Here is a 26,417-nt window from a genome sequence, read left to right as displayed (position 1 = left end):
GGAAAGGTTGGCTGTCAGAAAAATCTGACCAGTTGACTGATTAGGAAGGTGACATGACCCACGTCAAGGTAAAAAGTCTTTCTGGCCATAAAGCCTGTAATATCACCTTTAGTTAATTTTGGGATAACATTCACAATCAATGTTGACATTTCTGATAATATATTGATATATTTCTCATTCAGTTCAGCTCTCCGTGTTGTAATTGTCACATCTTCATGCTTTCTTCACTCGTTTGCCTTTCCTTAATCGCGTTCTCCCACTTCTTATGGCACCTTGTGAAGTCCTTCCCAAGCTACTCCAACCTGCGAGCTTGTCTTTGTCTGCCTGCAACACAAAACAAAAACAGACACAATTACAGCCTCATATCCTGGGTAGTGATGTGGATGGCCTGATGAAATATCCTGTACCCATTAATCTTTCCCCAGGGGGTGCAGGAGACTGGGAGCACTGGGCCGGCTACTGATTAAATGCTCTTAATAGAGGCCATTCATCTCCCCTTGAATCCTGAATGTTTCAACATGCAACATAACGCAACTCCCTGCCTCTCTGTGTACAAATATTGGTATTTTCATAAAGACAGTAAAGTTGATCATATTTCATGGGCATGATCTCCTTGTGAGCTTCTATGAGTGGATTGATGACTTTGTTTGTACACAGAGTGAATATCTCATTTGTAATGGTGCCACCACAATCATCATAAACAGTCATGCATGAGGTCATGTGGGACGAGAGGAAAATTTACACTAATAACTATGTTTAGTATCTTGATCTTCTTATAATGGTGGAACTAAATAGATGATAGTTTGATCAGCCATTTTGACACGTTAGTATCTCTCTATCTGGCAATTAAGCAAAACCTACGCGGTATCAGTCCTGATCTGGATGAACAATTAGATAACACTAACAGCACCTCCTACTAGCCAGTCCCCTGGAAACACCCACGCTGAGACTGCAGGGTAATGAATGTCATACCATCACTACACTACTGTACAACCAAAACAGATTGAAACACACACTGTACAGTAAAGGCTAAACAGGCTTAGAGTGTAATCATCATAAATTGACATGGTCTAACTACATTTCACCTGCCACGCTCCATATGGTCCCCAGTTCTGAACAAAACAATTAGTGACTGCATCCCAATTAAGCAATTATCCAGTAAAATCTCAGTAAAACAATTACCTGATCATATCCTGGCAATGATGTTACAGTGCTTACGAAGCAGTGTAATGTGCAGGTCAATGAACAAGAAAGTAATCAAATTATGCAGTATAAAATATGACTACACCAGTGTCAGATGTCCTACTTCTGGCACATTAATTCTACCTGCATTCTTTGGTATTTAATCAGTTTGTACTTTAAGATACAATTCCCCTTTTTTATACTAATTCATATGTGGAAAATGACATCATCGTAGAGTTCTTAAAAGCAATGATGTTAATGCTGGAGGACAGGCGAAAAAGGGATGAAGGGCACTAAAGAGGGCACCTGCTGGCTTATGATGATGCTAAATCCTCGGGGACCAAAAATGAGATCATCCAGATCAGAGATACTGTCAAGCTTCTGGGCTGAAACTACAGTGACCCCTACTGACCGCACTGGCTTTTGCTACCTTCCAGTATGATAAATACACGCACACATCTTTGATGTACAGTATAAATCACCTAGACCAAAGTACCTGTTTGTCGTCCCTGTTGTCTTCCTTTTGCTTTGCAGTAAGGTCCAAGCAATACAGCTGACTTTGTGCAAAAGAAGGCTTCTTGTTATCTGTGAATGAAAAACGAGAGTTAACATCTCACAAACGGAAAATATCACACGGGATGATTATCTGGAAAACAGCCTGCTCTACCTGTTCTTTTACTTTTATGTAAGACTGCACTACTGCTACACCTTTAACCCTTTCCCTGTGACAAGGTTGGGTCATGAGCGAAGGGCATTAGGCCATAGATCCCTGAGTCCCAGTGGTGATCAGCACAACCAAGCAACCCCCATAGAAACATGATGATTTAATTGATGAGTAGTGCAGCAAGGTTAGCAGAATCAATCTTTGACACTCTGTTTTGTCCTCTGTCACCCTTTCCCAGCAGCTAAGACTGTCCACTTTTGGTACATGTACTTGCATCCTGCACCCTGCACCCTGCAGTGGACAGCAGGACCTCTGACATAAATTATTGCTACCCAACACACACACAAAGACTATTCAGCTTTTTGTTGCTGTCATTTCTAAACACACAATCTTTTTGGAAGCTACAGATTTCAATAAGCAACTGGTAGCAAATGTCTCATAAGCTCTGTACACCACATGGTTACAAATGCTGTTATGTGGGCATTACTGTCACTGTTACTGTTACTGGTCATTTGCAAATATAAGAAACATCCTAAATTTGTTCCTGGTCCTGCAGCAAGCAAAAGAATACTAGAAGCTCTCTGAGTCTCAATGCCTGGTTCCTACCAACTTTCCACTTTGACAGGCTGAGGTGCTCTGGACACATGGTTCTCAGTGGTGGGGTAAAAAAAGAGGCTGTCTAGGGCAGGTACAGCTGTGTGTAGGGGTGAGGTGGGAGGTAGTCTGGTTACCAATTCCTTCGAAGACCCTTGAACCAGCGACTGTAGGTTCCTCTAACAAAAGGTTCTGGTGAGGGTCAGCCAGTAGGTTCTGAGTGGTTTCAGACAGGGTGCCATTGAGGTCTCGAGTGAAGCATCCCAATGATTTTGCTTGCTTAAACTCTTTCTGAGGACGGAAAATGCACAAAATTAGATATTATGGATATAAGGAGGCCAATTTGGCAAACATATACCAAACTAATCAACCTAAGGTATGTACTGTGTCAAAAAAAAGATACGGTATATTGCTTACCTGTTGAGTTTCCTCTTCCAGAAAACAGTCAGATGCGGCTGTTTCACTTGAACTACAACTGGGATGGATGTGATGTGATTGGTCTTCTAGTGACAACGCAGTGCTCCATTGGTCAGTGACATTTGGGAGCCGCACTTCTTTACAGCAAGTAACTTTCCCTGCAGATTACAGTTCATTCAGTGGCATTGAGCATTCTGTAGACAACACATCTCCACTGTATTTTTGTCATTGTTGCTGAATTCTCGTACCATGCTCAGATGGGACCGAGCTGTGCCTCTCCACCTGGGGCTCACACATGGAGGGCACGTCATTAGAGAGGGGGCAATTCACCCAGAAACTGTAGGATGCAAATATTACTCAGCTGTAATTTACTGTGCAGCACTACATTTTGTTGTACATGTTGGTGTAAAGATTATATGATATGAGACCTCTGACCTCTCATTCAGAGGAAGCGTTTCACTCATGTTTGGTCCTAAAACTTTATCAACACTGAGTATATCCTGGCTTGAAGACACACCTGTGTCGCCATATTCCCCTTCCAGGAAAAAGAGGAAGTATCTCTTTAGCTCTTGACGGTCTCTCGATGCAAATAGTGTGCAAATAAAATCCAACACACAGCTTACCCTCAGCAGAAAGCACCGGCTCCTCCAAAATGTCTTTGTTCAAGTTACTAAGGGAAATGGGGTGTGTGGTGCCATCTGGTGTCAGCATCAGTTCAGGGCAATCTGGCAAGATGTTGACTGATGACGGGGTTCTACTCTCACCTCCTTCTTCATCGTCCATGCTCTGGTATTCTCCATCAGTGAGGAGAGAAGAGATCCTCTTCAGAGTCAGTGTGCTCTCATAAACATAATGATAGCAGTGTCTCAACAATGGCAAGGAGGAGGCCGATGTAAAGGAGGAGATAGAGCTCAGATCCTCATTTGAAGAAAGGTGCTCCGGTGATTTAGGTTGCTGCTGGCACAAGAACAGATGTTGAGGCCGTGGGTTTTAATTTCAAAAGATAACATATCTACAGTACAGTATTACTGTGGTTAGCAGCAGGGACAAAGAAAACATATACATTATAAAGAGCAGGCTGTTCCTCTTCCAGTTCATCTGTGTGTGCTGTTTCTTCTGTTTCTTCAATCATGTTCATTGGGACGGGGCTGGGTGTGACACGACACAGAGCCTGGGTCGACAGAAACATCTCTCTGCTGTTCGATTTTCTGTCCGTGTGCTCTGGCCACACAACCACACTGGAATAAAGAACTTAAAAAATGAGCTTCTGGGTTCTTTAGGCTACTGAACATATACATAACCTTTTGTAATTCATAAACTACATCCAGTGAACAACGGCAGTACCTTATCTTGGGCTGTGGCCTCACTTCCATCACAGCCTCTCTGACTAGCCTGACAAGTTCCTCTGGGGACACAGTGTTCTGCTTTTGAGCCTGATACAGTTTGGCAGACAGGGGACAGGGTGGTATTCCTGCTAAACACTCTGTTGAAACAAAAGCTCATATTTAAATATAGTTATTTTATTTATGTATGGTATTTTCTTGTAATATATTCTTAGATTTACTGTTTTTCATCAGTGACCACTGTAATCCTGTAGTCTCTGCATTCACGCTGCCTCCTTCAAACTGAGAAAAAGAGAGCAAAATATTTTTTTCCATCGCTGCAATGCTTGGAACAAATGTTTTGCTGTATTGCAAGAGATTCACCCACATTGTATTCTGCAGGAATGTACTTGTAAGCTGCTGAATTCAGACCAAATCCATTACAACAAAGAAAGAAGTACATGACCATGTCTTCATTGTCTGTGTGGCATCTCTTCAGCACAGTCCAGGCTTCAGAAACACAACTGGAGGCCAAAGATATTGTCAGCCATGCACATTGTATTTATTAATTCACATTGTTTCTATCTCAGGTGATTCTCTCTAAACAGTTGTATTTATGTGTGTGTGGAGATTTTGTTTTTGACAACATACATTAAAATAATAAGTCAATTATCAATTAAACATACAACTAGCCATCAGTGTACTAGTACCTGTTTTGAAGTAGTACCTCTGCACAAAGCTTGGCATCCTCAGTGCACTCTATAATAGGTCTGGTCCAGCGGAGGTACCTTAAAGCCAACAGAGGCTGCTGTGTTGTCAGAAGACAGCGAATGATGCAACGATGCTGCCAGGAGAGCCAAGGAGCAGCAGTCCTGGGGCTCAGTAACAGCTCTACAGAGGCCTAGATAGGGCATGAAATATAGTCCCTTTAACAGGTGATGTAGGCAATTCATACAGTGGAGTGGAGCATTTGCTTACTCCATTTCTCCTGGTTTCTTGTATACCTTGATATGTCCATGGTCAAGCATCCAGAAGGCCCTAATCTGCTGGGAAAAGCTGGAAGGAATAGTGAAGGCATGGACAAAAGACTGGAGAAGGTCATCTTTGCACTGCAGGAAATTTGCCACATCCAGGATAAAGTACATTATCTGCAACATATAGGTTAAGGACGATATAACCTGTAGTAAAATAGACTCAAAACACATACTGGGCTGTCTACACAGGAGGTTTTGTTCATGCTGTATCTGGATGGATACTATTGCCTGGACTGACATGTTGTCGATATGAGGCACCAGAACAAGCTTTAGCAACGCTTGCAGATTAGGAGGAGGATAGCACTTGTCCGTGCAGTCTTCAAAGGTCCAAATGCAGCCATGCCGTTTGTCTAGGTGAGTCACCATACCCTGAATGAAGGAGCTCCATCTTTCCAAATGCAGGGAAACAGAAAAGGATCAATTGCATGAAAGAGAAAAATCAACAGAAGAAAACAAAATGGAATCACTCAGAAATGCTCAGAAACAAGTCAGATGATCAGAATTACCCAGGTTTCTCAAGACAAGCTTTCCGATGGCTGTTAACTATTTCTTTCCACATCTGAGAGATACGCTTCATTTCATGGGGCTCTGGCAGCAACAACAGAACAGAGAGGATTTAAAAGGTATAGTAGCACGTCATCATGTTTGTATAAAGCTGTGTGTGGTATCTGTACCAGGGTGCTTGGGCAGTAGTCCCATGATGCCCCACCACTGAACCAGATTTCCCAGCCAGATATGTTGCTTTAAAGCTCTGTGCTCTCGATTCCAGCAGCCAAGTCTCGCATCTGAGGAGCCAGTTGTGTCCCTGCAGACCACACACGGGATCTCCACCCCTAAACAAAGATATTAAAATGTACATACAATTTTTATTCTAGTAGACCTGTCGAGAAAGATTACGTTGACCCCTTAAATCATCATGTTGTACCATGCCAGAGATGGACTGAGTTGAACTGCTTCCTCGCCCATTGGGTCAAGGTGAGCAGGTTCCTCAGTCTCTGCAACAGCATGTGCACTCTCGAGAAAGAGCTGCGGTCCAAGAACATCCACAGGCCCTGACAGCGACTAAAGCCTGTTGGAATAAGACAAAAGACTGAAACATCCTTAGTTTCCACCTTTAATTTCAAACATTTAAACACAGTTGATGTAGGAATATTTCCTTACATAGAGTTAATAACTCCTTTTTGGCAAACTCTGACGTCCTCTGCACCCAGCAGCTGAAGGTCTGTAGGATTTTCTCCATGTCACCTTCACCTTGTATCAGAGTATTAGTCAACACAGAATTCACAGCTAAATCTTTTGGCAGCATAGTTTTACATGCAAACTAATAATACTAACGTACCTTCATCTGTAAACTTCCTTAGCCAGCGGATGACAACTCTTATCTTATTGCTGGCCAAAGCTTCAGACCACTGGGCCTCTGTGTCCAACATGATGCTTGTCTCTCCAATCTCAGACTGTGGGGTCAACACCAGGACAAGTGGGCTCAGATGGCAGGATCGAGGTATCGTTACTCAGAAATCTTACTCACAGCTGATACAGTTCATTACAGCAAAAGAAAACAAATAGTTATTAGATTAGATGACCCTTCATCAGTCCAACAACATGATATAATTTACTTTAAATACTGTTTAAACTAGAGGTGTTTTAACCATAGCTAATGTTCATCTCAGTGAGAGGTTAAATAACTCATGCACCTAAGCATAGACTCTTTTAGGTGTGCTTTCATAATTAGATCAATGGTTTGTGCAGGAACAGATTAAAGCATGAATTGAGAAGTCATCATATTGAGGAATCTCCTTAGAAATATTTATCAGAGTCTCAGTACTTACATGGGGCAGTGGTGTAATTATCCACAGTACTGTAGCTGAGGTAAACTTCACTCTTGGTCTGTGCAGCAGTGAGTGTGTTCTCCGTCCGCCTTGTGGATTTGCTGACTGGCCCCGTGGCTACGGTAACGTTCTCTTCTTACACAAGCTACTTTGGTACATGTTAATCCACTAATCTCACTCTCAGTTAACATTTTGTTGGCTGATTCTCAGTTTAGCCGTGAGCGTATATTTATGTTCACGTGTATGCCGATTTGAAACTTGGAAACAGAATGGGTGAGACCAGCAGGGGTGAGACGATGCAGAAGATGAAAATGAAACCACTCAGCTCTCTGCAGCTTTAATCTTTCAGGCATTTGACGCTTTCGCTTAGTACCTGTAAAATCTCACTTTTCACATAAGTCATTTCTATTCTTAGGATTTTCTTTACTGCTTTTACTTTCAACTGAAATGAAAGCACACACAAGATCAAACACAGTGGCTATTACATTCACAGTCTCAGGACAGTCAGATTTGTGTAGGTGGCAGAAGGTGGGTCCAAATCCCTCGTAGGGCCCAGGGCTGATTAATGATTAAAGGGGATTAGGAGGAGGGTCAGGACTTGGTTACTAGTGTCAGTCTGATGCTGCTACTACCTCCGTACTATCTGTGTCACTACAAACACCTGAGTCTCTCTCTGGACTATATCTGAGGATGTTGGCATGAAAAGAAACAAAAATCAGGAGCACAATGCTGACCAAGGTAAGGCGAAGTAAAGTGGAGGATTGTTTTACAGTGTCAGCTGTTTCCTATGTTTTATTTTAGGGGCAGAAAAAACAGGAGGACTGGTTTTAAAAGTTACCAAATTGCATTTTTCTTGTCTTTTCTTTTTGCAGTCTGTCTCTTATTTGCATACAGCAATAACACATGATTGCATTTTGTCTTTACAGTGTTTTCAATTCCTATTGTAGAAGAATTGTCATTGACAAATATTTCTTTTATGCCCTCACCACTGTAGTCTCAGAGCTGTGAGCAGCTACAGTATAACCATAATGCAGAGTCCACACAATATCAATCATGGCTACAAGACTAAGCTGCTTATGAGACGATCTGCAGGGAACTGTTCAACCAATCCCCCTTCCCTTGGTTCCCCACCTCCCGTGCAGGATAACCTGTGCCCCACCTTTAATCCCCACTATACCTAAAAGAAAAACTGAGAAGGGGCATCGATACAATGGCGGTCTTGAGAGTGAAGTTTACCAAGACCAAGAGGGACAAGCTGGCCCAGGTGCTGTGGATCTTAAACTGGATCTCAGTGGTAACGGGGATCATCCTGTTCAGCTTGGGGCTCTTCCTCAAGGTGGAGATCAACAAGCGAGGTGAACTGATGGCTGAGAGGGACGTCCAGTATGTGCCCAACATGCTGATAGCTGTGGGCCTCATAGCCTGTGCCATCAATTTCCTGGGCGGGAAGATCTGCTACGACTGCGTGGACACCACCAAGTTCCTGCGCTGGAAGCTGATCATGCTGCCCTACATTATGTGCACGTTCTTCTTTACCTTCTGTGTGCTCGTGGGTGCTCTTATGTGTTACACCACGCATGGAGAGCTGGAGGAGTCGCTGAACCTGGGGCTGACACAGGCTGTGAGGTTCTACAAAGACACAGATATGCCAGGAAGATGTTTCCTGAAGCGCACAGTGGATATGCTGCAGATAGAGTTCAGATGCTGTGGCAACAATGGCTATAAAGACTGGTTTCAAATCCAGTGGGTCAGCAATCGATATCTGGATATGTCACAAAAAGAGGTTTTGGAGTAAGTACAAACTTATAACTTACATACATCTAAGTGTAATTAAGTGTACCAAGTGAATCTTTGGGAAAACTAGGGTCTGAAACAGTGACAACAGTGACAGGATTGGTGTCTTGTATGTTTCACATCAACTATTGTTTTCATTCTTATGAGAAAATTAAAGCTTTCTTATGTAGTAGCACAAAAATGATGCTGGTACCTCTCCCTCTTTTCCATGTTCTCTAGTCGATTTAGAAGTAATGTGGAGGGGAAGTACCTGATGGACGCCGTTCCCTTCAGCTGCTGCAACGTGAACTCCCCCCGACCATGCATCCAACAGCAAATCACAAACAACTCTGCCCACTTCAACTACGAGCACCAGACAGAGGAACAAAACCTGTGGATGAAAGGCTGCCGCCACGCGCTGCTGGAGTACTACACACACATCATGCAGTCCATTGGCCTTACAGTCCTCATCACTTGGCTGTTTGAGGTGAGGAAACACAACTTGTTCGTGTTTTTTTTTTGTGTGTGTAATCCTCTAACTAATGTGGATCTCTGTGTCTCGTCTCAGCTCTCAGTCCTGACAGGAGTTCGTTACCTCCAGACCTCCCTGGAAAACGTGCTCAGGCAGGGTGACCCCAACTCTGAGTCCGAAGGCTGGCTGCTTGAAAACAGCTTCATGGAAACGGCGCGCACTAATCTGAACATCATCAAGAGCCTTGGCAAGAGCAATCAGATAGACACAGCCAACAACGGAGACCCCAACATTAATGTGCCCTCCACTTCCAGAGCACATTATGGACCAGACAATGTACCACCGAAGCAAATACCCGACACCAGCTGACCTTTCTCAGTCCTCAGTGATGACCATCACTAAAAGACAGTAAGGACCTTCATCTAGACTAATTTAAATGAGTGAGTCCCAAAAACTACAGAGAAATCTTCTCATTTTGTCATAAATCAGTCAAAATCTTTCCATGCATATGTTCTTTTTTGTTGATGCACTGTAAATACCATAAATAACTGTAATTTTGCATCAGGTGTGCAAAGCGGTTTCATACATATCTGCCTGTATCAAAATAAACTTAAAATAAATTATTGTTAAATGAAGCCAAGTTAAGATTACACACCTACAAAACAGGTACTTTCTAGTACACCTACCTGAATGTGTGAAGTCAAACTAGTTTAAGACATATGAAGTATGTCAGGTGGTAAATTATATTCCACACACCAAGACACATGTTGATCTGGCCTGAAGTTTAAAGGACCATGTAAGGAACAGTATAATTCTGGGCGTTTAGAATCATTTCTGTCTTTAGCAGAGCACTTATAGTATATTTGTACTTCAAATATACAGTATTAGCAAACAAAGTTATAAGGATAGTAAAATGTGTAGTGACTACAGTATGCTCCTATTTTTACATTAATTAAAAACACATACCCAGACAGAAATCATGCAATACAAATCAATTCTTCTTTTACCCTGTCACTACCTGCACTTTGGATATGAGAAACTACTGTGATTAGATTTATTCAGAGCACAGGAACAGTCCATCTCTAGATAGGCTAGTGTCTTTATTTCCACAGCCTGGAAGCCAGATAGTTCTGTTAAACAGCCAATAAAAAGAAAGGATATTTTCACACATTTTCTTGAAAAATCTGAAATAATGAAAGTGACAACTGGAAAAGACATCGATCTGCCTTCGATTTGTTTTTCAATAAAATGTACATTTCTTTTTTAAATACATAACTTTTAGAATAGCAATAGCTTTTTTAACTAAACTTTTAAGTGAATAAATTCTGTGTTTCTATATGTGACTCTATTCATTAATGTTGGTCCCTTCAATATGTTTTGATGTTTACAACCATAAAGTAAATATTTAATCAGTTTATTCCGTATAATCAGTTTGGCCTAATGGGTTTATTGTAAAATGTCACCTCATATCATTTAGCATAGTGGAAATATCAAATAATTCACTCAATGATTTTTAAGGTCAGTGAAGACCTAAAGATCAGAACAAGGGCTGAAAGCTAATATGGTGATTATGGAAGCAGGTTACCGTTTACTTCTCTTAGATTACTTAGATTACTTCTACTTTTTAACATGACATTGGTTAGAATGTATACAATATACAGTATTTATAGTCAGTTTAGTCAATCTATGAGTAAAAGTGAAAGTAAGCTATGGTTCCATGATTTGGACCATCTACGGTACATAAGCAAAACCTAGGAAAAAACAAATGTGGGCCATGTGATCACAGCCAAACATTTCCTATTGATTGCCTCCTCCAAAACCGTATAATTCAATATTTTAACACAAAAAATTTCTAAAACAAAACGCAGATTTTGCAGAAGATTCACAGCGTTACTGAGAACATAAATCAAATACATAAAGTGATAACAGAAACATAATAGTGTGTATCTGATGGTGGTCTTTATTAGAATGAGCCTCTTTGCAAATAACATTACTCTAGGAGAAACTCATTCTCACAGCAGACAGTCAAATTAAAACAAGGCGACTTGGGTTTGCTTATTATCCACCACCCTGCGTTATTCATACTCCTCGACTGTCCCACCTCTCTGGAAACCAGCAGGGAGGGATGGGCTGCTCAGGCCTCCCTTGATTATTGATGGGTTGTTTGCTTCGTCTGTATGTATGTGTGTACGTGCATGCGCACCATGGGAGTACTGGAGCTGACAGTGCTCCATGGCTGTGCTCTTTATTCCACAGCCACCACAGCTTGAGCAGTCATCACAACATCTGCCACTCAAAGGCAAACATGACATTGACCACTTCCAGGCTGCGAGCAATTTCTTCCAGGATACAGTGCTGCTGCCACAGCTGGTTCAGCTTCCTGTAGCGCTCTGGGCAAAGATGCAATGGATTGCCCCTTCTGGATATAAAAACAGAAGAAGATCTGTTTGAGGTAACGCGGTAATACAAAAATCACTTTGCTAAAGGGCAACTTCACTTAATTTTAACTTCCGTTTATCTCATCTCTCTGGTTCTAGCTGATACTAGAGTAATTAGCAGCATATTAAAGAAATGCAATTACATGCAGTATTACAAACCCTTTAAATAAGGTATCTACCTCATGACCATAAATTTAAGTTTACCTTACGAACAGATTAGTTTGTTTTTATTGTTTTTCTTACTGTGGTACAATATTATGATCCTCCACCTAAGTCTAAGTTAATTATGTTTGTGAGCAACTGGAAAAGGAGCTTTAGGAGACTCTTACCCAAGGTGAGGATCAGTCTCCCCATAGTCATCCAGGTAAGGAGCAGGGTATGTGCTTCCTCGAGTTTTACCAGCCATCAACACAATTTCACACTCTCTTATCCTGTTAAAATAAAATTTTACTTTCATCAGATAACTGATAAATACTTTCAAGCAATAAAAAAAGAAAGTAAACAAAATTCAAAGGCAAAAAAAGAACTTTAAAAAAAATTCAATCTTGACCCACCTGAGGAACATGCCCACCCCAGCACCACAGGTTGCTGCGTGGGCAGTGCAAGCTCCCACATCTTCTCCATCCAGCTGGCTGAGACAGCAGGAACTCTGAGAGCACAACATGGCCCCACAGAACAGGCACAGCGTCGGGTGCTTCCTCTCATCATCTGTAGACTTGGGACACCTGTGGACAAAGAGAACTGAATATCTACAGAAAATGTTCCACCAGGAGATGGTGAATTATATCTGACTTCAATTTCCTACTCACTGAAAATGGCTGGCTTGATTGAGGAGAACACTGTAATCCTCAGGAAGATCGATTAAACGATTCCTTCTCCTGGGGTATCTGGAGAAAGAGTTAATTCATCAATTATAAAGAGTTTTTTTTTTTTACTACAAAATAAAAGTGGTGATTTTGTGATACAACGTCTACCTGACTATATGGGTTTTGCCTTTCAAGACTTTGGTTATAGCTGGATTCCCACAGTAACTGAAGAAGAAAAACACCTCCTCAGTAAATACAAAACAATCATGAAATATATTGACCTTGCCTTTGTGTTTATCACCTACTTCAGCAGCAGCGGAGCAACAGTGTCTCTGTGCTCCTGGAAGAGCTGGAACACATTGGAGGGTAATGCCAAGTAACTGCATAGTGCCTCAAAGTGTCCTTCAGCGCCAACTGTAACAGATCAAAACATCAGCCTGGCTTCATCAAACATCACATACTGCACATAATAATGACATAATACTTCAGTTTCACCTACCAGAAGCACTGAAAAGTTCTTCTGGAGGTTGTACTCCTGTAAGGCAGTTGAAAAAGAGTGCAGCACAGCGCAGAAAAGGTTGAATTCCCCTCTTCACCCTTTCTGCTACAGAACTTCCAGACACATCTGGAATCAGACTGATAAGAAAGCCAAAGAACAACCAACAAATTTAGGTCGTTCAGAAATCTCTTCTTTTATGATTTTTTTTTATTCACAAAGATCAGATTTGGAAAATTCGGTTCATATGTTTTAGCAAATAAGTAACAGGATGATGAGAAACCTTCCAGTGTGTTGTGACACTGTAGTGTACAGTTCTGCTGCTGCTTTTGCCTCTTCTGTCTCCTCTCCACTTGCCACTGCAGGAAAGTCTATGCAGAAACAACAATTATAATTATTACTATCATCCTTATAATATATCATATATAACACTGTAGGGTAAGTAAATGGTACAGCACTGCTAGACAATTTGTATGGTTGGGGTTTTCACTGCACCTGTAGAAGAGAGGAGAACTTGCAGCATATGAGCCATGGTGACCAGGTGCAATATGTGCAAGTGGTTGTAGGCAGAGCTGACAGCAGATGGCCCCAAGTCCACAGCCTCCTCCTGATACAGTGAAGGTATAGACAACACCAACCCCACCTGACAAAACATGCACATGCACACACCATTTTAAATCACACACTTCACCATCAGCGTTCTTTATCAACTTTCATTTCTTAGAGAATGCATACATAGTAAATAAACATATAGTTGTATTATTTCAAAAGAATGATTAAATTGCTGTATTATGATTAAATGAAAGTGATTAAATGAAAGTGAAATAAAGTACTTAAAAATGAGAACTGGAAGAAAGAAAATCTGTTCCCTTTCAGGGAGACCCACCAGAAGATGAACAAAGTCCACCTCCAGAAGACATGGGGTGTTTTTTCTGCTCACAACTGGTAGCAGGACTGTGGAGAGACCAGCAATTATAAAGTCATAACCAACTGATAAATATATAAGACATATATATAAATATACAATACATAATATGATCTACTGAGTATGCTAAGATGACCACGTACCCCCAAACATGTCTGTGAAGTGCCTCTGAATGACAGCCTGAGAGCTCTTAAGCCTCTGAGCTCCTGAAAACTGAACTATTGCCTTAAGACCTGCAAGCTAAAATAAAGAAAGATTTTTAAATACAGGTATCTAACATTATTAATCCCAGACCATGCGCATAATAAGTGACAATAGTATGCTAATTAGTATGTGGTATCAAACCTGTCTGTTTTGTAAGGAGCCAAACAGCGGCTTGTCCTCTTCCTGCAATATGTTTTCTGTCAAGACATACAAATCGGTATTTTCAGAACTAAGTAAGTTTAGTAACTAGAAAATGAGAAGACAAAGAGATGCCAAAATATCAGGACTTACCTATGGCCTGAATATTAAAGGCACATGTGTTCCAGGCCATAAGGGGCACATGTGGACACAGCTCATTGGGTGCTGTCTGCAGTCCCACCCTGTGGACTGTGGTGGCGCACACAAGCAGCATCTCTGTTATGCTGTCTGAGAATTTTCTCCTTAAAACAAGAAGCAAAGAATTTAGACTGCTGAACTAAGGAAAATACAGATATTTGAGTAATTGTGAAAGAGCTGACAGTTTCACCCACGGTTCTTGTACTCCATAGCTGAGAATAGATCTAAAGTCTGGCTCGCCCTCTCCACACAGTGCCATGTCCCCATCAGTGCTACTACTATTGCCATCTGTGTTGCAATCTCACAGAGAAAAACATCAATTATCTCATGTCAATCAACTGTCACATGACAAAGAATGACATTTAATGAATTGACATTTAATGAAGTATGAATGAGCCACTACCAAAGTAGAACTGACTGGCAGACAAATTACAGAGCAGCAACCAAAACCATTTATCTATGTATGAAAATGAATGCCACCCATCAAATTCAGACAATCACTGCAAAGTTGTGTTGAGTTCACACTCATTTAAATATTTATACATATTTCCATTGGTAGATCGGTTTTATACAATTGAGCCTGTAAGAAAAAGAAATGAAAACACACAGCAAAGCTGCAGAAAGCAGTGCGTTTTCCCACATTATTGCTCTTCATCCTTCCAAAGAAATGCAATTACATTCAGTATCTCTTCTTACCATTATCCTGAGTGACTGACTTCAGTCCTTTAATCCTGGCACAGAGGATCTGAATCCAGCGAGGCAGAGTCAAATGCTGTCCAATTATCTCTGCATTTTCACTGCACATAGCAGACAAATATTGAAATAACTCCTAATCATCTGCATATCGACTGACTTTAAGAGGCTAAATTGGACTTACTAGTTAAACATTATTGGTTCCAATGGGATGAGAGGGATAACAGTATTGCACAGAGACTTGCACAGGGGACACAGATATTCTCCATTCTCTAGGTCAACAATCAACTCTGCATGGAGCCGGTTCCTGGTCGTATTCTGGACTGCCTCAAAATATCTGAAAAATGCACAGACAATGATAAATGTTAATTTGTGGCTTCTTTTAGACTACACATAGTATAAGACAGCTACTTTCAGAATAATATTTAATTGAGCATACATCTGCCAATATCTAATTTTTGTACATTTGTGCTTGTACTCACTTCTGCCAACACGTGGCATGCATGACATGTCCACAGCTGCCAGTGTGGGTCCCCACTGCCAGTTCAGGAGGCATGAACAGGGGATATGTTGTCCCTGTCCATTTAAGGTATAGACACAACACACATATCAGTCAAAGGAGTCTGAGTCTGATTATGACCCATAAAACTGCAACTGCCACAAGTCAAATGAGAAATTCATTGAATAAAAACGGACCATCTTCCTTGTAGGTTGGTATCTTTCCTCTGCACTGTGTCAGCACTGTAGATCTCTGGACACACGCAGTCAGTACCATGGCTGGAGCCTGAGTCAGCACTTCCTGCTCCTCCTGGCAAAGAATGCAAGTAAGCACCTCCTTCTCAGCTGGGGTGGAGCCTCGCTGGGGTCCAACAGCTACACACAGTTCCCTCTGCTCCATGGCACAACTAGAGCAACAAAACACAACCCAAACTAGAATTGATTTTACCTGAAGTCAGGGGAAAAACACACCTGTGGTGTTTCTGGATCAGCTGGGCTCACCTATCAGTTATATCAGTAGACATAACAGGTTCCCCCTGTGTTCCGCTTTCTGGCATATTGTCATACAGCATCTTGTTTGACTCAATGAAGTTCTTCTGCATCGCTGACATTTGGGCCATAATCTTCTGCCGATGAAGCTTGGCGGCCTCTGCCTTCCTTTTTCTCTCAGCTTTCTCTTTGTCCTGAGCACTCTGGAAAGTAAAATTAAAACAGAACTTGAATAATTGTCTGACAGGTGGTTGTGGTAGGTAAAATAATTATTGTTTTTTTTTTTTTTTACCTCCTCAGGCTTGGTGGTTTCCACACTCATCGATGCTGCCGGACTAGACTTCTCTCTAAGGCACTTAACAATCTCAAACATCTGGAAGAAAAACATTAATATAAAATGTTTCATCACAGTTTTATTATTTCAATATGCTAATAGGCCACTCCCACAACACTGAATCTGAAGACATGCCACCACCACTGTTAAGTTTCTGTCTATGTTATTGTCGTCATTATTATTATTAATAATAAGATTATTGTCTTCCGTTTAAAATGAATAACAAGATCACCTCTCAGAACATCTTACCTGCAGAACCCATTTGACCATGTCTTTTTGAGCTTCAAGGGAAGGGATAGCTTTAATCTTGGACAACAAGTGGAATACTGACTTGCCATGTTCTGAACCAATTCCTGGAAGAGACGAAGGGATATTTAAACTAAAGTACATCCAAAGAAGAATGTAATAATGAAGTAATTAAAAAAAAAGGTGACAGGATTGCACTCACTACGAGCCTTGAGGCTGAAATCAAAGGTCACTTCCTCAACTGTGCTGTCTTCAAGCTGTGTTTTCTCTTCAAGCAATGCCTGACCAATCAGGTGTACAGCCTGTGAAGCAAAGGCAGGATTTTTATTTTATCTTATTTAAGAAACAAGCGTTAAGGCAGCGCAAGGAAAGAAAGAAATGTAATGTGTACACGCTGGATCATGGCTTCTGTCCAATGAGTCGCCCGATCTTCTGCAGCTCTCTGAAAGATACGTCTCAAGATGTGGACCATAATGTCACAGCACAACAGACGCACTATGTTTGAGAAAGCTGGGCAGAAAGCTGGAGGAATTGGAGGACGAAGAGCTGAGCAAAAACACAAACAAAAGAAACGTTAGTAAGGCTGAGTCCTGATCAGAGTACAGGAGATTGTTACATCCGCACAGACGTTGTTACCTTTATCACTTCCCTCCTGTGTCCTCCTCTTCTTCTGAGACTCTTCTGCCTACAACAAGTGAAAAATAAGACTAAACTCAGAGACCAACAGAAACTGTGTCAAATCCATGTAAAAGTAGTGTAGTGACATTTTGTTACCTTGCTATGCTGTGATCTTGAATAATGGTAGAAGAACGGGTTAAATTCCACCAGGCGCTCTTTTTTTACTTCATATAATCCATGTCCTGATACTCCTGGTTTCCTGAAAACAGAGGAAGAATAGATTGATTAAACCATTTGAAAATATATTTCAGCATTAGTGACAAGACTTTCCACAGATTTTTTACATACTTGAAGGTGGCGACTTTGGCAATTACTGATTCCAAGCCTGTTTCATGGCTTTCCTACAAGGAAAACATTTGTAACACACTGTTAACAGTTCTCCTGTACTAAAGATTAATTTTAAAATGTAGGGATGCGGTGTTATAAGTCTTACATTCTCTGGGAGGCCTTTAACCAGGCTACTGTGAGCCATGGGCTCAATGCACAGCAGATGGACAACCTCCCGCATGGTCACGTCCTCTTTCGTCACATGGCTGATCCCAGGGACGTAGCGCTCACCTGAACACAGAGCACTGGTCAGAGTGTCATCCATATTTTATTTAATTTAACTTTTAATAACTTTGTAAGTTTGTACCAATAATGATTATAAGGAGGTAGAGCATCTCTTCTGTCAAGCGATTCCGCTGTATTAATTCATCCTGCAACCAGAGTTGTATTTAATTATTTGGATGTATTTGGATGTGTTGGAAGTTTCACCTTGAGCAATTGTTGATTATTGGTGGCATACCTGGTCTTTGGTTGAACAACTTCCATTAAAATAATCAAAGAGCTCAAATCTCAACAAGATCAGCATGAGGAAGTGATTGGGGTCCATTTTGGAAGCAGCTATCTGTAAACAATTAATGGGCAGGGTCATTTGTCACAGTGTAAATGCCAAATTTAAATAGTAACAGTATGTGATCAATTTTTCCAACTGACAACAACCTGAAGCATGACAACGTCCTTATCGTACATCTCGTCCCTGCATTTCACATCCTGATAGTAGTAGACCTGATCAAATGAGTAGCAATTCATTTATTTAGTATTTAATCATTCAAGAAATAATAACTGGGGGCATACAGAAAAAAATGTCTTGAACATCACAGACACTTACCTGGCTGACTAATGATAGCCCGTTTCTCCTCCACATTTCAGCTGAGACTTGTGCAGCCAGCACAACACAGCGCAGAGGATGCTCTGCCAGCTGGGTGTAGTCATAAAGCTCCTGCAATGAACAGGGAAAAAACATTTTTCTCAGATGCCAGCAGTGGCAATTATAACTACTGACTTAATAATACGAGAGATACTGTATTACTCACAATTTATTTGTTTACTAAGCTACCAATAGCAGTAGTTTACTAAACAGTACTAGACAATAGATAATAGATTCCTCACTTACTGGATCATCCAGATGTTCTACTGCCCCTGTTCGACACAGAAGTACATACAGGCCTAGGGATTGAAATGGAGAAAAAGGTAAATTCACAGAACAAAAAAAAAGCGTATTACTAATATCTCACTGACAGCCTTAATATTGGTTCACATACCAGCCAGTAGCCTGGAGATTGGCAGATGTATGCTGACCGGCTCCTGAGACACTTTGTATGGACGAACATTGAGGATTTGCTTGCACATGTAGTAGTCAGTGGGCTCTCTTTGAAAAGCCTGGTTATTGCACTCCCTCAGAACTTTGTGGCATTCTTTAAATGCAAGAAGCAAGATCTCATTCTAAAGGAGGAGACATAAGCAATTATTAAGTACAATATAACATAAAACAAATTTTTTACTTGCTAGTCGGTGGTGAAAAATGTATTAAACAGTAATTTACATCAGAGGAACACCAGTCTTGAAACATAGCCAGAATGTGACGGAGCTGCATCTGAAGAGAAAAGCCAGCTTCCCATTCTGGCTCTACTGCAATGTGTTGACCAAACTGGCGCTTCACCTCCTCCATACCCTGATAAGGTGGTGAAGAAAAAGAAACCATTTAGAATCTGGTTAGTCAAGTTATCATATGCTGATTCAGCAGAGTGTAATTACATACTGCTACTACTTTCTATCCAAGAATAAATCAGGGTTCAGATAATTATTACCTGCATGCATTTAAGAAATCCAAGAAAGACTTTCAAGCCCTCTAGGAACTGTCCCCGCAGCTCTTCCGTCCATACTGAGGGCTTACTGATCAGAATATACCTAAAAGAGACAAGTTAGATCCTCAGATAGAGATAAAAAAAAGTCAGGAAAAAACGTTGTGTTACATTTGTTGGCTGTTCGACTACCTGAGGTCGTGGAAGATGACCTGAATGCGTGTAAACTTGTCTGAGTTGTAGCCCAGGAAGAAGAAGCGATTGTTATCATCCAGATGTTCACGCAGCAAATCCATCACTGTATCAACTATTACCTTAATGACATTGCACTCTTCGATCAGCTGTCTGGCCTACAGGAGCACCGGGAATATGAGGATAGAGGTGGATGTTATGGTACTGCCAACATAATCTTATCACAAATATTAGCAATATACCATACTTACACTACCATGACACAGCACATACATAGATGTTACTACGGGAAACAACATTTACCAAAGTAGGAACAGTGAAGATCTGAACAGACAGAGCAGTGATGGATATACTCCTCTCATGGTCATCATTGATGAAGTCCTTCTGTAGCTGTTTATAGTGCTGAAGACAAAATGGATCAATTGTTTAATTTAAACCAAAATGATAAGACTAACAAAAAACAAAAACACTCCTTTCTTTACCTTAGTAAATTCAATTGCAAAAAGCCTTTTGAATTCTGTGTCCATTAGCATGCTACTGAAAATCAGTTCATGCACGATCTTGCGAGCTCCTTCAGAAAACAGAAAAAAGTCATGTTAGAGAAGCCAATTAAGACATTTAACAATTAAGATGATATTTCCATGAAAATTAACTTGCCTTTGTACATCCTGGCATCGTGTAGCATAAGTCTGCTGATGAGGCATGGATGACCATCTATGTTAGTCTCTAATGCCACCTGGCAGAAGGCCTGCCTGAAGCCAACTGCACAAGAAATACAAAAGGTCTCAGTCCCATGTCATACAACTGTATATGTAGAAGTAAGAGGCTAGGTTTAGATATATTACTCGATTGATTTTTTGTTTTGTTTGTTTTAGTAAACTAATAGAGTCTAATGTGATCAATGAATCCTACTTCCGTGAAGGTGGCATTAAACAAAATCACCTTCATAAAAATCCTCCTTCCATTTCCAGGAGAATTTACTGTAAGATTGCTATTTTAGAATGTATTACTTTTATTTAATAAACTGCCAACTGAGTGCATGTACGCTGCTCAAAGAAATTAGGAGAATATTTAAATCGCACATCTTTGTGAACAAATTATTCAAGTTAAAAATCTTTACAATGTACACTGTGAAACATGTTCAGAATAAAATGACAAAACAACAGTCAGTGTAAACCAACATCTAATGATTAAGTATTGCCTTGATTTTATGGGCTGTGTACTATGGTGAGTTGGTGTATGTGGTATGATAGCAGCAATGGCAGCACCTGAGTAACTTATGATCTTTTGGAACCAGGAGCCGAGACGCAGAGCAAAGGTCTGATGAGCCATTACTGCTGCGTGAAGGATCTCCACACGTAGCGGCTGCAGTGAAATGTGCTCAGAGTTGGACTGCAACACAGCAGTGGCAGCATTAGAGTTACACTGAGACAGGTAAAACTAAACAATAGTGTTATCAGGTTAGGATCCAGTGGCTGGTATTTACCCTGATGAGATCTCTTGCCTGCTGGCATGAACGAAGTGATCCTCTCTTTACTGCACGCCGACCCTGTGCAACAGTTATTGTATATATCCATATCATAACATCCTAAAACAATCCCTTTAACAGTAATGTAAAGGAAAGTAATCTGTACCTCCTTGTCAATAAGTGCTGTGTGTGTCTGTGCTTCAGCTTGATCACAGTTAACAGAACGCTGCAGGGTGTAGATCACATGGTCGTACGAGTGATGCTCATCATTGTACAGTACACAGAAGTATGCAGGTTCTTTTTGTCTGCGTGGATGAAGAAATACACTGTCAAGGTTAAATTGAGTGTTTTGAATTTTGATGTGTGATCAAACAAGTCATACCGGGGCTGGAGTTCATCTGGCAGATTAGAGCTCTCCTCCCAAACCAAGAAATCAGTGACATAGAGCAGCAGTATCCGGAACAGCTTCTCTGCTCGTTCATATAGCTCAGGCTCCAAAACACACTCATCCTGCCAAAAATTAAAATAAATTCAAAAGTCAGCAAGGTGTCCTACTACTACAAGTACTTGAAATGCTCCTTTTTGACCTTTACCTAAAACACTGCATACACATTTTGTTACAGCAAACTTAAGTGTTTGCAACATTGATAGTGAACCTGGAGTAATTCAATTCATTATTCTATGTGTAGTGTTTTTTCTAAAAGTGTCTTTTTGCCTACTACAGTAACTTTCCAACATGTTGAAAAGAAAACAAATATTCACTCCAAATATGCAACTTTTCAGAAACTGAAGCCAATATGACATAAAAATAAATTGTTGTAATAACCTTTTCTAATCCCTGTTTCCTGTGTCACCAACAGCATCTCTATAAAGTGACAAGGAACTGGTCTGAATGTTTTGTGCAACTGGTCTGGTAGCTTTAAAAATCCAGTCCCCAGAGAGCAAAGATTCAACAGAGCAGCTACATATTTCATACCATTGTTTGACATTTAACACACAAACCAAACAGTCAGTCTGTGTATTTATACGAATCTCAACGTCATACCACTGTGTGAAGCTAACACTGGAATCTATCACAATCTAAACGACAAGAGGTCTGAAACAGCATGAAGGAGATTCATATTCACTGTAGAGAAACTGTTGTTGAAGTAATGTGTCACTGGTTGTAAAGTGCAGGTTCCAATCAGTGTAGAAACCACAAAGCAGCTTGTCAGACTGGGACCAGCAATGGCTCTTAATAGAAACACCTGCTGTTTACGGAAAAAGGCACAGAGCCATCAAGCTGCATGTCTGCTCAAAGCCTCTGAGCAGGATCTTATCAGAGTAAAGCACAAACACTCTGATCAGCAAAGAAAAGCCAGACAAACTGCTGAACAACAAATCAACACAGTGTGTTCCAGTAGCACTTTGGCAAGATAAGCTGTAAACAGAAAACATCCCTGCACAGTACAGAAGGATGTTAGCAATTGTAAAAATGCTGCTCTCAGTCAGCCTCACCAACAAGTTTTCCACCAGCTAATTTGCACTCAACCTCACAATCTCTTAACGTAGTTATACATTTTCTCAATTAGAGCAACTCAACAAATTGCTTTTCTTTCTCGTTTCCGGAGCTAAAGTCACTGCCAAGAGAGCAGCATCCAGGATTAAGATGGGAAAATAAGCATTCTGGGGTTCACTGACAGAGTGGGACAAGTATGCCCCTCCTACATCCCTCTTTCCGCTCTATTATGTAACTCACCGTTACCATGGCAGTGGCTGCCCCTGTGTCATGTTTGGAGCAACAGGGACCGATCTTCCAGGCTTCTACATCTCCACAATCACAGAAGCCCCCGCCTGATGACGCATGCATCTGGGATAAAACAGTACATACTGTATGTCACAAAGGGCACACAGTCACATCTGGATAGCTGTTACATTATAATATAATATAATATAATATAATATAATATAATATAATATAATATAATATAATATAATATAATATAATATAATATAATATAATAATACATTAGCATGAAACACTGTTAGTCCAGCACAAAAGGACATCAATCACAGATGTCAGTATACTCAATATATACCTAATTTATAGTGTTTTTTAATATACAACACACAGTGTACAGGAGTGAATTACAATAACTAGTGGCAAGGCACAGTAAAGATAGGGATGCTTTAGTATCTGTGAGCTCATATAGAGATGCAAATCTCACAACAGAAATTCACCAATAATCCAAGGGGAATCAACTGTGACGGATTCATATTCTCAAATAAAAAAAGCTTAATCTGAATTTGATTAAAAATGTTAAGATATTTATGTGGACACCAACCTTGTAGCGATGGCTTTTGTGCACACTGTCCTGGAAGCAGTCCATGCATAGGACACAAGTGGGATCTATTGCACAATCCCTGCAATAAATAGAAGACAATTCATTCCTTACAAGTATTACAGGTTATTGTACAAACTGAACTACACGGTAAACTCTCCAAAATTAACACCTTTTTTACTTCAATGTAGACATCCACAGTGTAAATGTGATTTACATTTGTTTTGAGTGTACATTATATAATCTATAGTATCAAGATTTGTTTTAGACAATGGCAAACACAAACATTTCATATAGTATATTACAAATACACGTTTGTTGTGTTTTGTTTTTTTTATTAAAATTATATACATGTTATGTAACTGTCAGGTTATTCAGCAATATTTTGCCATACCATATGTATGTAAGACATTCTAAAAGCTAATCTATGTGAGTGAGACAATAGTTTTTGAGACATTAAGGTCCACTGAAGAACTGTCCCATGCAGAAACCTGAGAGAGTATATTTATTAGCTATTCGTGTTTAACAATTAAACTAAATATTGTGGTGTTGACATGTGTTGTCATTATCTATGTAGAACTAAAATCTATATCTATCTATCACCAATAGTCCTCAATAATTTATCAATATCTTTGATCTTTACTCAATAATTCTCCTGTACAAATATGTTTTCTATTCTAAATTCGTTTTAGTTCTAAAATAAATAAACAGAAGATCTTACCTGCAGGAGTAGACAGTTTCTCCTTCTTTAAAGACACGTCCACAGAGCTGGGAAGAGGTGCTGCCCTGTTGGAGCTTTTGCAGACCCTCCTGAGGATTTTCTCCAAACAGGAAGAACTCCAGAGGTTGGAGGATTCGACTTTGCATGAGCTCCTCTTCCTCCTGAGGACTGAACTCTTTCTTCAAGCAAAAGATGCGAGGCACCTGCTCCTTCAGGTAGCGCAGGACCTCCACCCTGCTGTCTGCAGCCTCCAGCCATTCCTGCAGGATGAAAGAAAAGAGAATAATTTGTTTTGCAACACCTCATATCCATCTCCATTTTATAAGACATAATCAAATCTATTAGATATAAAACAAGAATACTTAATATAATTTATAATTACAATAAAGCACATTTACCTTTAGAAATACAGAATTTCTTATTAAGTATATAATTGCAGTTCAATGACATTTAATAAAATATATGAAGTAGTATATATTTTTTGTTGCAAATTTAAGTTATTAGTGAGGAATATGTCAGAAAGATTCCTTGTTATCTCGGATGAATTACTGACATTTTGTCACACTGACACTTCCTTGCAGTCCAATGAAAAGCAGCACCTTTATATACTAGTTTTTACTGCTAGTCCACCCAAATGCCTATGTACAAATAGAAGTATTATGTGTATATTATATTATGTAGTATATGAAATAGGCGGAAATATGTAGCTGTTTTAAGTTATATAAACAATTTTTACTACATTTGGAGCATTTTGTTTTTCTGTCTCTGCTAAAGAGGTGCTTGAATGGTTGGGTGGAAAATAAATATAATGTGTTTATTTCTTTATTTATTTATTCAAGCGGTTGATAGCAAGAGGAAGAAGATGACATCCAAGTAAGGTATTTTCATTTCCACAATGACTTTGGACAATGGTTCCTGACTGACAAGAGGTCCGAAAAATGGAGACATGGTGCTACAAATTTCCGAAGTCTAATTTGAATAAGCGACGAGCAAACTAAGGATGAAGATTAACACACTGCGGAGACAGCTACCATTTTTTTGCGCAACTGTTTTGTCTACAACCACTTATCAGACAACCAGCAGAAGACACTGGCGGTGAGCAATAAATAGTATAGTTAGCTAGTCTCCATCATTTAGTAGCTGTTAGCTAACACAGCAGCTAACTACGACTGCTAGCATGGTCACCGAGAAATCTTTTCACTGCCTGGTCAAACCACGTAGTGCAAAGGAACTAACCCACTGTACTTTAGTGTCTCAGTGACAACTGTCAGCTACGTTAAATGTCTGACAAGCATACCTTGCTGAGCTCCAGTCCGTCTGGGGATTTCTCACTCTCCGCCATATTCAATTTGCCGTAAAGGAGGAGCTGTCGTCTTTTCCTCCTTCTTCTTCCCTGTTTTTTATTTGGCAGTTGGCGAACAACTTATGTGCAATAGCGCCACCTACTGAATTGTAAAATCACAGGCGCACCCACCTCATGGACCTGTTTCAACTGAGTCCGTTGTTTCCCTAAAAATGTGAACACAAATCTGACCCCAAATCAATTACATATTTTCCTTAAACTCAATTATTATAACGTGATCTTTCACTGTTTTACCTTTGAGTACTAGTTTTCTGTAGATACTGAGGACATTAGTGTATACTTACATATTCTACTATTTCCTATTTTTCACAATACTCCCACCCTCCAGTTGCATTTTTACCAATGACCTTAGTGTGCTATTCAAACGCTTATATCCAAATCTCATCCTTCTTTTAAGATCTAATGTAATAATAATAATTATTATTATTATTAAATCTCATCCTTCTTTTAAGATCTAGTGGAACTTCTAATTCTTCAAATTTTTTATTTCCATTCTTAGTCAGACGCAGTTTCATATGCAGACGGCATATATTATTAATACTTATCATTGCACTACTAGAATCAGAACTTACCAAAGTTTTTATTGGTTTGATGTCAAATAAACATAATAGAATAACTAATTCTTATCCAGTAAACACTGATAACTCATTGTTACTTTACTAATTTACCTCTAACTCTGGGAAAATAGAACGTTCACCCTATTTTTAACTGTTTTTGAGGCGTCAGTATATTTTTTAACATAATCAGTCTCCTCGTATGAATTTCTTAGTTTATCTATATGTTCAGAAAGTGTAAG

At 40.0% G+C, this 26,417-nt stretch overlaps 2 protein-coding genes across 2 annotated transcripts; one reads left to right on the top strand and one right to left on the bottom strand.

Annotated features, from left to right (window-relative positions):
* The first annotated feature begins 8,252 nt into the window (after positions 1–8,252).
* On the top strand, positions 8,253–9,656 carry LOC113159441 (photoreceptor outer segment membrane glycoprotein 2-like). Its single transcript, XM_026356116.1, has 3 exons — positions 8,253–8,833; positions 9,056–9,302; positions 9,384–9,656. Exons 1-3 carry the CDS (start codon positions 8,253–8,255, stop codon positions 9,654–9,656), a joined length of 1,101 nt encoding a protein of 366 aa, XP_026211901.1.
* Positions 9,657–11,224: 1,568 nt separating this feature from the next.
* On the bottom strand, positions 11,225–25,642 carry ubr1 (ubiquitin protein ligase E3 component n-recognin 1). Its single transcript, XM_026355014.1, has 47 exons — positions 25,556–25,642; positions 24,259–24,518; positions 23,541–23,619; positions 22,955–23,065; positions 21,599–21,726; positions 21,383–21,521; positions 21,235–21,297; positions 21,017–21,140; positions 20,406–20,510; positions 20,231–20,319; positions 20,052–20,150; positions 19,749–19,906; positions 19,563–19,662; positions 19,298–19,426; positions 19,017–19,197; positions 18,869–18,921; positions 18,584–18,694; positions 18,415–18,480; positions 18,218–18,319; positions 18,065–18,128; positions 17,864–17,988; positions 17,719–17,771; positions 17,527–17,629; positions 17,389–17,437; positions 17,144–17,298; positions 16,955–17,054; positions 16,756–16,859; positions 16,465–16,545; positions 16,185–16,375; positions 15,882–16,090; positions 15,668–15,761; positions 15,370–15,522; positions 15,189–15,289; positions 14,687–14,792; positions 14,448–14,596; positions 14,298–14,353; positions 14,096–14,192; positions 13,914–13,981; positions 13,523–13,670; positions 13,311–13,398; positions 13,031–13,167; positions 12,837–12,945; positions 12,700–12,756; positions 12,535–12,612; positions 12,280–12,450; positions 12,055–12,156; positions 11,225–11,706 (listed from the first exon to the last, which is right to left on the bottom strand). Exons 1-47 carry the CDS (start codon positions 25,598–25,600, stop codon positions 11,565–11,567), a joined length of 5,232 nt encoding a protein of 1,743 aa, XP_026210799.1. The 5' UTR covers positions 25,601–25,642; the 3' UTR covers positions 11,225–11,564.
* Between the last annotated feature and the right edge of the window lie 775 nt (positions 25,643–26,417).

The sequence above is a fragment of the Anabas testudineus genome, chromosome 12 (assembly GCF_900324465.2).
Source record: "Anabas testudineus chromosome 12, fAnaTes1.2, whole genome shotgun sequence".
Classification (NCBI taxonomy): domain Eukaryota; kingdom Metazoa; phylum Chordata; class Actinopteri; order Anabantiformes; family Anabantidae; genus Anabas; species Anabas testudineus.
Note: the sequence above shows the minus strand (reverse complement) of the source record. Positions and strands in the feature narration are given on the sequence as shown.